Raw genomic sequence first — 12306 nt, 5'->3', positions numbered from 1 at the left:
CACCCAAGTTCCCCTTATATTATACTTGCTATTATAGTCACTTAATGTTTGTTACAGAGGGAGTTGTGTGTGGCTCTTTTCCCCCAAACAGATTACTGTATTAGATCTGGATGGACAGCATCTCTGCAAAATCAGTGGGTTAGAACAGTTAGAGAATTTGCGATGGGCATCATTCAGCAACAATAATCTGACTAAAATAGAAGGTTTAGATCATTGCCTTAATCTGGAGGAACTCACATTAGATGGAAACTGCATTGTTAACCTTGAAGGTAATATATTTCTGTTTTTTAATTCTATATAGCTGTACTTTGGGGATATGGTAGCTTTTACCTGAAAACTTGCACAGCTGTCATTTATGTCCATGTTTCCATTACTCCAAAAAATACTTCTAATCCTGGTCTGTGCAAATTTTGTTTGGACTATATGTTATCTTGCTTTTGACTTACGGGTGGGGATGGCATTTGAAGCATACTATAATTGGTGTCATTTTGAAAAACGGTATCCAACAACTTAAGCTGATGTGAAATGTAGACAGTTTATTTTATGCATTTTCCTCCACATGAAACTTGAGGGAGGCTCCCACTATTCTTATTTGGAGCTGGCCAGTGCGACATAATCATATTAACATGGAGCAAGGAACAAATACATCACAAGCTTTATATGCAGTACACAGAATATTTTCAGTGGCTGTACAGAGATGATGAAGTTTCTTGCCACCAGAACAGGATTGAGAACTTTCATTCAAATTAGGTTTAAAATAACAGTTCTTGAGTGGAATACTTGGGATTATCTGCAAAAGGGGTTATAGGAGCATGAAATGGTGTTTAAATAGATAGCAAATTAAAATTAAACTATTAAATTGTAATGCATATATACTTATAATGATTACCATCCTCTCACACCTCTCTTGATTTGTGTACTCAAAACTAACTAAGGAAAATCTGAGGGGGAAAAAAGGATCTCTTCTCTCATACACCTGATGTTAAGGTAATGAAGATTTAATAGCTGACCAGTTGCTGTAAGCCAAGATGATGAGTCAGCAGGATACTGCCACTTTAAGAAGCTGTCTATATAAGGGAGGGCATCTCTTTCCTTATGTTCTATTTCCATTGTAGTTCTCTGTGTAGAGTTGAAGATTGATTGATTGCCTGGCATTTGCCTAACACATGTATGTATATAGTAGTCTTGTATATAAACCACTGTTAAAAGACAAAGCCTCTGTGTCCTGTGTTTTGCTCCTGGGTTGTCTCACAATAGTAGTCACGCTGTAAACACTCTGACACCTGATTTCCCATGAATATGCATTCATCTCATATATAAAGGAGAAGGAAAAGGTAGAGGGAATGTGGAGGGATCTGTTAGTAATGGGCAAATGTAGCTGAGATAATGGAGTTAATTAGAAGGTGTTTTTAAAAAATAAAATAATAAAAGAAAAAAAGGTTTGCTCATAGTTCATAAATCACAGATTTGTCTTGTGCCCTTGCGATTCTTGTGTTTCACATACTACAGAATTTCCACTGGGTCCCAATATTTTTGCCTTATTTTGTCTGGCATTTTAGCTTCAGAAAGTTTCATTGACTGATTCTTTTTATTGGCTTTGTTATTGCATTTTATTTTGCTTCTTGTTTTAATCTGTGTGTATGTGTGTGTGTTAGAGAGAGAGAGAGAGAACGTTTCATATATTTTTAATACATAGGCAACTTTAAAGTGTTTGGATGCAAATATATCCTGTAAATAAAAGTACACTATAAGCATTTGCTTGAGGTATTAATTAGAGAAGATGAGTTGAAGTTATAGATCAGCATGATTCCTTGTCTGTCTGTTCCATATCTGCTGTGATGCTGTTCTCTTGCCTATCTGTTCAGAAGGTTTGTTCTTTTCCTTTTACTAGGTATTTCAAAACTCTCCAAACTCATGCGACTGAGTGCCAACAACAATCACCTCACCAGCCTGGAGAGAAATGTCTTTGATAACCTGTCACACCTTCATTACCTTTCTCTTGAAAACAACCGGATCACATCACTAGGAGGTTTACAAAAGGCCTATGCACTCATTGAACTCTACATAAGCAACAACTATGTGTCCTCAAACCAAGAAATATATCAATTAAAGGTAGCATTTGTATGTTAAAATGAAAATGTTGCTACTTTAACCTATGAACAAAAATCACACTGGTGTTTTACATAGCTTATTCTTACCTGGCATCCTATAAATGCATTAAAATGCAGAATTCAGGGACAGCATGCTGATTGAGAATTAGGAAAATATAGCCTCAATCCATCTAAGAGTGCATTAAGAGTATAGAACATTGATACTGCCTAAAATGGAGCTGTGAAGTAAGGAAAATAAAGTCTTTGTGAGTTGAGCAATTAAAAATAACAGTTCATTAGGTATGACATTAATATAGCATATTTGTTTCAAAGTTCAAAGCCGCTCTAGCCCAATACTTATTGAGATACTAGGAGACATTTTTTTCCATCCACTTTTTCCCTTAATATTTTTCCTTTTGCAGTTTTTTACTTCTTAACCAAAAAGAAAAAAAGTAAAAGACATCAATTTCAGATTTCTATAGAGGTGTGTTTACAAAATAATTAAATACAATAATTCCAAATTTTTTCCCAATATACTTCAGTATTCATTTTTTACTCCTTTTTAATTATTATCAAAAGCACTAATAGTAGATGGCAGCAATGATTCCATTGTAATAAAAATATGGTAACAAACCATATCTATAGAGTAGGGGTGTCAAACTCGTGGTCTGCTGGCCTGATGCATCACATGCTGGCCATGCCTACCCCCGGTTTTGTGAAAGGGAAAAAAGTTGTGATATATCATACAACAACATGTCGTCACGAGTTTGACATCCCTACTGTAGAGTAAGTATTCTCTGTCAGGGTTCCAAGTAATAAATCCATATCAAGCAAAACTCCAAGGCCAGTAGATTACTCAGAGAATCGCTGTATTGGAACAGATATTGGCACAGATCTGGTGAAAACCGACTCTGAATACTCCTGCAGTTTTCACCTTTTTAAAAGTAAAAGTTTTTCTATTTTCTCAAAACAATCAGTCATATGGTCCAATCATGGTGCGGTCTGGCAACCAAGTAGCATCACTCCATCTTCCTCCGACCAGGTGTGAGAGTGTTCTTGGTTCCCAAGAGAAAGTGTTTTGTTTTGGCCACAGAATCCCCTCTATCTCAAATCTCCGCTCCCTATCCTCAGCTCTAGTGTGGCAACACTGAAGCGGTCAAAATGGCTTTGGTAAGGTCAGCTTCAAAGTTGACATTCTCATCGGAATTCAATGTTTTTGCTAGCAATGCAGATTGCTTCCTAAGTAAAGAGTTTTGGTCTGTTTAGATGCCAAGGAGATATTAACCATTTCTACTTAAAATACGAAATTTGTTAAAACATTTTGAGACATAAAACGTGCAAGAATTCCAAATAAACTCTTCCATATAAACTCTTTTACTACAAACAGTAATCCTTATTACATTGCATGTTTTATAATCCACCTCAAAAGCATTATTTTAGGATTATCCCTTTTCTTTAATTGCACGTTTAATTTTGAGTTAATTTATTTGCTTCCTAGGGGCTAAATAATCTGGCTATACTAGACTTTTATGGAAATTTGATTGTTTGGAAGCAAGAAAACTACCGCCTTTTTGTCATTTTTCATATTCCTTCTCTGAAAGCCTTGGATGGTGTTGCTGTGGTAAGTTTCAGATGCCTAGTTTGAAAGGGAAGGGCAAGGGGGAAAATGAGAAGATAGACAGACAGACAGACGGACAGACAGACAGACAGACTGACTGACTGACTGACTGACTGACAGACTGACAACCAGTTTTCTGGTCCCAATTGTGGTTGTAAATTGATTACTGATTATACATAAATTTGTATACCTTGGTAGACTATTTACTAAAAACAGGAAAGCAGAGAGTGGTTAAGATATGCAAACACTGGTAGAAAGATTGAGTGAGTAGTATGTTTAAAAAGAATGAATATTTGTTGAAATAAACAAAAAACCATTTCTACCCAAGTTGTTTTATGGAAATGAGTCTAGGGATCTCTAGAGAAACAGTATAGAATAGTAAATTGAGTGGAATGAGGATAGGATGCTTAAGAAGTGCTCATAGGTAAAATAAGATGAGATAGGGTCATGAATGAATAAATGCTGAATAAAACTGGTTTCAATACTAAAATTAATGACCAGAATGAAGACGGTACAGTATGCTGAGGTGGTATAGTCAAATAAATAAAATTGAGGATGATTTAATTGCACAACGAAATGAAGGAATACTGAATAGGTCCACAAGAGATGGATGTCCAAGAAACAAATGGTTGAATGGAGTTAATGAGATTTTGAAAAAACAGACAGGTGATTATAGAAGAGAAATCACAGTATGACGGATTATATGAGTGTAGTGGCAGCTAGAATAGACAAAAACTGTGGAGAATTATGTGAGTCGTGTTCATCCCAGTTTTGAAGAGCATCTCCTTAACTCCATTATTCAAGTCATTAATAAAAATTTTGAATAACGCAAAGCCCAACACAAAGCCTGATGACATGATAACCCAATATATATTTCCCTCCACCTGAAGTGAAGCCATTAATCATAATTCCTTGGGGGTAGTAATTCAGTCATGTTTAATACTACATATATTTTCAGCTTACATTTTAAAATGTTGTTATAATAGGAAGCAACTGAAATAGAAAATGCGAAAGATCAGTTTGGTGGCAAACTTAACGCTGATATGGTGGCAGAAAGACTGGGCCATTCAAACTTCAGCAAAATGCAAGAATTAAACTGGACAGCCTCTATGATCAGGTGAATTTCTTTCAGATATTAAAGTGAAAATAACTTTATGGTGATTCATCTTTCTGTACCCTCAGTTCCTATTTTATATTAATTTGATGCTTAGTTATTGCATTTAATCCTGCTATCCTACAGGAAACATACATGGTTCTCTTTTCTTCCTAAAATCTTTTTAATCTGTGGAGCAGATTAGACTGAGAAATAGGGGCGTGTCTCAGTCATATATTAAGATGGGGCTGAGATGTCAACTGAGTTTTAAAAAGCACTTTACTGCTTAGACTTACTTGCTCTGCCCTATATTAAAAATTATTTGTGCAACAGTTTCTGAAAGTTCCCAGGAATACATTTCCACTAACCATCTGCTCTAGATTGTGCTTTATTTTTTGGAAGAACTTGGACAAACAAGAGCTGAATCCCTACTCTTTCTCTTTTCTTGATCCCTTGATACTGCTGTCTAAATTCACATCTGCAGCAGAATCATTGTGAATAAATATCCAGGCTTGGGAGTATTTTCTATGAGCTGTAGTTTCCTTGAAGCCAAGTCTGCTCTAAATTCTCTGGAGGAGTTTGAAATTATGGAGTATTCTATTTGCACCATTGATGATTGCTAGCAAGGCACTAAGGGGGAATTAGCCCCCTTTGTTGTGCTAATAGTTGATCCAATCAGTAGTTAATGGATGCATGGACTTAGCAAGCTGCTCTGTGACATACAGCCTCAGTTCATTGGTCCATCTAATTTAGTGTTCTTTCCACCACTTTCTATCTTTTCCTGTTTAAAAATTGCCACTACCACCCTGCTTCCGAAGGAATTGAAATGATCATAGATGCTTACAGTACAGGCTTTGCATGCAGGAGATTCTAAAATCTCCAGATGTATAACTACTAATGTGATCTGCTTGGGACCTGCAGCATTCCTACCAGTCAAGTTAGACATTCTAGATAGGATAAGCAAATAACTGCAATGGCAGAAGGTGTTTCTTTTAGTGCATTAGATCTGCAAAGAAATAAATGAAAAGTTTATATATGTGCTCCTCTAAAGTCTGCCTCTGAAAAAGCACCTGTTTCCCCTAAATGCCCTTTTTGTCTGATTCAGAATGGTGGATCTTGTGCCAGCAGACCAATTTAAAAACATCACTAGTGTGAATTTACAGAACAATAATCTTACCTCTTTCAGTGGTTTGATCTTCCTACCTAATATTAAGGTGAGTTTCCTATCGTACATAGTAGATATTCTTACAGTACTGATCCTGAGATATGTTAGGGTTACTTCATACTATTGTCACAATGATTATTTCTTCATATGGCTTTTTATTACCTCATTTATTGATTTTCAGCAATATTGCCTATCAAAAATATTTACAATTAAGTGCCACAAAAATACTGGGAATATATGGAAATGTTCATAGTACTTGCTTCAAGCTTCCTCTAAAGGGAAGGGAAAGAACACTGTGGATAGACTCAGGAACAGGCCCTTGTCTAAATTGTTAGTATACATACACTATCCATTCAGTTATCTATAATTTTATCCTAAATATGAGAGACATCCTCCAGATGTTCATAAACTTAATATTACTGAACTGAGTAGTTCTTCCACTACTGCAATGATAAACAGCAGGCCATTTTTGGTCCAAATATGCCTTCATCAGAATCTCTGTGCATCTTTGGAAGGCTTTTACTTCAGCAGAGTGTTTATGATCATAGCACTGAGAGGAAAGAATTTTCATTGGTTTCTTTCTCTGCATCCCTAGATGGTTGGTTGGTTTTTTGGTTGGATGGATGGATGGGTGGATGGACGGACAGACATAGACTTCCTTGGGTCATTATTTCAGAGATACTTCTTTATTAGATTCCTTAATGGCTTCAACAATGGCAGAGCTTCTAATGTCTTCTTAAAAATTCAGGGAGATGTTCAGAAATGTATCTGTCTTGAAACTAGCCTTGGTTGAACTGTATAGCACAGACAAACATCAGAAGCTGATTACAGGAAATGTTATATGACATTTTGTATTAAGTCATAAAATGCTTTTTCCCCCCTCTATAACATCTAAACCAGACTGAGAAATTTCAAACCGAACTTTAAACATCACAGTGATTGCCTTCAGAAGTTGTGGGTGCTCCATACTGGAGGCTTTTAATAAGAAGAGACCAGACAGCCAGTCTGGAATGGTCTAGGGTCTCAAGTTTGAGCAGGAAACTAGAAGACCTTCCTTCCAATTCTGTTACTCTGTTATCAAGTGACTTCTAATCCTTAAAAATCTGCATCTGTTAAATTTTAACATCCTCATTTCTCTCAAAGCCATTATTGGTATATTCATTTTAAAGATTTTAGCCAAGTTATATATATGAAAATGTCATAGTTTGGGCAGCCTTTTTTTTCAAAGTTAGTTCAACTTACTGAAGTTCCAACATTAAAGAGGAAATGCAAAATATTCTGATAACATAGGTAAAATATATTTCCAAAATTATAGATGTCAGAAAAATGGATTGTTGGTAGGGTACTATAGAAAAGACTTTTATAGTGGGATGTGTTTATGGAAAAAAATCCAAAATGATCATTCAATAAAACCTTTATTGGTTTTATTGGCACTAAAGAAGACATAAATGGCCTCCTACAACCCTCTGCCAGTGAATGCGGCCCTCCCAAGCTCCGTTTTCACTGGCAGAAAGTTGCAGGAGGCCATGGCAGCCGAAAACAGAGCTTGGGATCCTGTTTTCACTGGCAGAAGCACCACAGGCCAATCCTTCACTGTTTCCAGGGCAGCCCTGCAGGCCAGATCTAAGTACCACATGGGCCAGATCCAGCCTCCCGGCCTTGAGTTTGACACCCCTGTTGTAGAGTGATGAGTTATTTTGCCTGAAACATCAGAATGCCCAACTATGTGGGGAAAATATTCTAGCTAACAAGAATATTAAACTTCTACTGCTGTGTGATATCATAGACATTGGAAAAAGAAATTTAAAATAAAATACAATGTAGTCTTATTATTGTTTACCAAAACTATAAATAGGCCACAGATACGCACAATTAATTTTATTGATTTTCTGTTCTTCCTATAGTAAAAATAGAGTGCTTTAATTTTGAGTTCTCACGTGAACTCCCCTATAAGCAGCATTCACAAGACTTATCTTTTATTCTCTTCAATAATAAAAATCTCCTATCATTAACTAGTCCTTGAGGCTTTGTAGAAAAGGAGATGTGATAGTCCAAATTATGTATGATGGAGATGCATAACTACAGATTTCTATCTCTTAGACCAGCTGTCGCCAATCGGTGGGCCATGGCCCACTGGTGGGCCTTGAGAAAATTTTGGTGGGCTGCAGAGAAATCTCACCCCCAGAGCACCCCCCCCAAAGCAATTAATCCAGGCTGCACAGAAACACAACGCTGCTCAGCCCACATGGCCCGCGGAAACCTTCCCCACCCACTCACTCCTTACCCAGCAAACTTGTCTGCTAAGTTGCTATTTTTCCTTTTTCCAACCATCAGCTGTTCTACTGTGCCGAGAGATTTAGATTAGCTAGGAAGCAGGAAATGGTTGGATTTCTTGCTTTCTAGCTAAGCACAGCCGAACCCCCCTTAGGACTGAAGGTTTGTCTGCAAGCAAATTCAGTGCAGACTCACGGCAAGCAAATTTGAGAGACTGAGCTAGCCGATGGCAGATAGATAGATCACTGAATGATTCTGTGAGCAACTCAATCTGCCTGCTTTGCCTGATTTTGGATAAAAGTTGCTTTTTTATATAAAAAATCAATATTTACATACTTGGTGTGTTGTGAGTTAATTTTGTGTTTGCAAGCAAATTTTATGTGACAGACTGAGCTAGCCAATGGCAGATAGATAGATTTCTGAATGAATCTGTGATTCTGTGAGCAACTCAATCTGCCTGCCTGCTTTGCCTGATTTTGGGTAAAAGTTGCTCTTTTTATAAAAAATTCAATATTTATATAAATATTTATAATATTTACATATAAGCCATGCCCAGCCAGTCACATGACCATCAAGCCACACCCACAAATTAAGCCATGCCCACAGAACCAGTTAGTAGTCCCTGGGATCTAAAATTATGAGTTTGGTGGTCCCTGAGGTCCAAAAGGTTGGCGACCCCTGTCTTAGGCACTGATAGGAATGTACTGTATTTATGTCATTTGCATCATTATAAAACATAATACTGCTAAGATGGATTCTAAAATTAAATTCTATAAAGATTGTAAAGGGTTTTGTTATCTGAACATTAAAACTATCAGGTATCCCAGGGTAGTAGTAAAATTAGGCTAAAATTCCTAAAGAAATTTAGACCCAATGGCTAAGAACTAAATATTTATTCTAATTTTGAAACAGTAGACATTATAAATATTAGCAGTCACTGAACAAGCTCAAGGCTGGTAGAGAATTCATATACCCACCTATATCAATTGAGTGTTCTATTTTTCATATCTTCTCTTGTGTAATGAAATTGTTGCATTTTCTCACTCATGCTAGTTAGTGGCATGTTTATATTTGTCCTATGAGGATCCTTTGCCACCAAGTACTGTAGTAGCATTCTCTCCCTGGCATGCTTTAGATGAGGTAGAATCAATTCCTGCTCTTCTGATCTAGCATGTTAATTAGGAAAGGGTGTTTTTGAAGCAGCCACTGCATGTTTAATCAGGACAGAAATATAAGTCATCATTGTTATCTTTTGTACTCTATGTTTCCACACAGCAGTTAATTGTTAGCCCTACTCCTTATTATCTAAACTGAGCAGAATTAATTCCATTTTTCATGCAGGTTCTCTGCCTCAATTACAATCATATTGAGTCCATTCTCCCAAGACAAAAGCCTTCCAATCACTTAACAAACAGACAGTTGCTACATCAGAAAGTGATGTCCAGTGGATATGGACAGCAAGGATCTTCAAAAAGCAGCAGGTACACAGCCTTAATGTCACTGACAAAAAGAAGAGAGAGTTACTTGGAGAGAAGTGAACTCTAACTAGAACTGGAGCTAGTCTTCAAGTAAAGCATTTTCCCTCTAGAGTCAACTCTGGGAGAAAAACCATGTTATGAGTTTGTAACAGGAGATTGCTGGTCATAGAATTGGTTAATTGGTCATCCATGAACACTTCTTCAATCCCATCTACGTCTTCAGTAATATTTTGTATTGTAACTTACATATTTCCTTGAAGGAGGTCTGGGTGATGCATAAGCCATGTGCCAAAACTGTTTTGAGCTCAAAACACTTCTCATTAATTGAAGCACTCTGTTTTGAATGTGAAATGGTTTTTCAAACTCAGAATGGAGCATTTCAAATTCAAGCCACCTAAGTAAAGTTTGAATATTGCTAATTGACTTAAATTTTTCGTGGCTGGCAGGATGCCGCAGCTGTATTACTGGCTTGACACTCCACTACTACTGTACATCTCATTTATTTCTTTTTGAATTAATTGATAAGTCATGCTGAACAATGTTTAAAGTATTCCTTAATGTTTAAACAAAGCATTAAGTAGATTCTTACTTGAAGAGAGAAGTAAATATAATATCCCAAGCCAGTATTTAGTTCATTGCTATGTGGATCACATCTCCAATAAATAAGCAATTGCTGTGATTTCTGTTTTATTTATATTTACCTGCAATTCATTTGCTTGGAAAAGAGCCTGGAAAATTGTTGCTAGCTATAGATATTTGAATATGTTTTCTGATCAATGAACTGTTGATGAAATGGAAAGAAGTATTATTATTATTAGTAGTAGTACCGGTAGTAGTGATTTTATTTGTTATTTAGCATGTGATTATAATTAGGTGCAGTACAAACATAAAAGCATAAAATATTATGACCTGTTGCAATACATTACACTATCACAGTAAAAATGATTCTCTATACTAAAATACTCATCACATATAATAACTTCAGCATATGCACACTCAAAAGGTGAATTGTTTTAAAGATACAATTTAATCAGGGTGCTAAGGAAAACGGTTTCACTCCTATTTTATGCTCATGGCCAAGCATAATTAGAGAGGGTAGAAGGAATGGCCTTGAGGGGCAGGAGGAAGAGTTGTTACCAAGACAACCCTCAGATAAAAAAGAACTGAATGCAGGGCAGGAAGGTAACCTGAGTAAATTTTTCAGACAAGACTTTCCCTACTTTTCATGAAGATAAAGGGGTATGTATGCATTCAAACTTGCAAGGTTCTGTTACTATAACTTTACAGAAAAAGTAGTACTGCCATACATGACATTGGATTCCTAGTCTGATCTACCTTGAAGGGCTGACATAATTTAGTGGCCATTGATTCCAAAGAGCTAAGCTAGGTAAGAAAAGACTCTTTATTGTAATATGGCTATTCTAGTTAATAAGAGAATCAATTGACCCTGGCCCAGTAATGAAATAAATCATTGTAGGTTATTGCATGACTCATTGCCGGTCTTTCAATCTACTGGATGTGCTGATATCCAGGACATCATATGTCAACAACAGCTTTTATACTAGCATCTTTCAGAAATACTCATCCAAGGTAAGACTGAAAAGACATAGCGAAATGGAGAAAGTCCAGAACATATGGCTGGAGATATTGCCAAAATATTGCTAAGAGATCATCATCATAAACCTTATACAAAACTTAAAAAGTAATTTACAGCTATTCCCATTATCTTTTCCATTTCCTTAAGGAAAAAATGGATTTCCATGCCATTGCTTAAAGTTAATGTTTAGGTTGCTGTCTCGTTTCCCACTATATAACAGGATGTATTTTCCCATACAATGTTTCAAAAGCCTAACATAGGTCCTGGAAACCTTTACAGAATTTTATTTCCACATTCAATTTTTACTAAGTTATTCTTTCTGACTCAGACTCTGTTTTTATTTTAGGGATGCAGGAGTCAGTGAAAGCTTGTCTCCAATAATGGAGAGTTTAGAAGTCCTCCATTTGGGCTATAATGGAATTACAAATTTGGTCCTGTTACAGATTAGTAGGCTAAAGAATCTGAAGTTTTTGTTTTTACAGGGTAAGTAACAATAGTAGCTAGTTCAATATCATTATCATGCATTTGTAGTTGCCTTTTACAGAAAAGTAAAATTGTTATAGGTGGTACATGCAGCAGAATATTCTGAAAAAGACCATGGCTGTCTAGTACTTTAAAGAAGAACAACATGTACTCCAACAATATATTTCAAATACCAAATGAAAATGTGATCCCTAACTGTAATCTCTAAGAAGGATCACCATTAGATCAAATAATAACATGCTTTATAGGCACCATATCATAAAGCCTACATCACTAATCCAGATAATGTGTTTCATCAGGTAAGTTCCTTTATGATGCTATTATGGCATAATATCACAAAACCGGTTGGGTAGGAAAAAGCCTATATCACCCCCCTTTCTCCTTTTGAGAAATTAGAAATATCCTCTCAAAGAAACAATATTGAAAATATTAATACTAAATTCAGAAAATACTTCTCCCCCAAAGCCTTAGTGTTATTTTATGCTACACTATCTCTAATAAAAAATAA

The 12306-nt window shown here is 36.2% G+C and overlaps 1 protein-coding gene across 5 annotated transcripts in view; it reads left to right on the top strand.

Moving 5' to 3' along the window:
* Window positions 1-12306, top strand: part of LRRC9 (leucine rich repeat containing 9) — a 67927-nt gene that overhangs the window by 39892 nt on the left and 15729 nt on the right. For 4 of the 5 annotated variants that reach the window (XR_015746884.1, XR_015746885.1, XM_087952328.1 and 1 more), the window contains exons 21-27: window positions 92-269; window positions 1892-2112; window positions 3589-3711; window positions 4695-4825; window positions 5907-6015; window positions 9582-9721; window positions 11662-11798. Coding sequence is in view for 3 of the 5 variants with exons in the window: in XM_087952328.1 (XP_087808454.1) it covers window positions 92-269; window positions 1892-2112; window positions 3589-3711; window positions 4695-4825; window positions 5907-6015; window positions 9582-9721; window positions 11662-11798 (1039 nt within the window). In the remaining 2 variants the exon portion in view is untranslated. Of the gene's footprint in view, window positions 1-91; window positions 270-1891; window positions 2113-3588; window positions 3712-4694; window positions 4826-5906; window positions 6016-9581; window positions 9722-11195; window positions 11309-11661; window positions 11799-12306 lie in introns of those variants that run through there. The other variant, XM_087952330.1, reaches the window with a different exon arrangement.

This window comes from Notechis scutatus, chromosome 1 (genome assembly GCF_049901735.1).
Source record: "Notechis scutatus isolate UNSWTSFEM ecotype Mainland chromosome 1, rNotScu1.2, whole genome shotgun sequence".
Lineage (NCBI taxonomy): Eukaryota > Metazoa > Chordata > Lepidosauria > Squamata > Elapidae > Notechis > Notechis scutatus.
The sequence above is the reverse complement of the archived record's forward strand: the minus strand, read 5'-3'. Positions and strand labels throughout refer to the sequence as shown.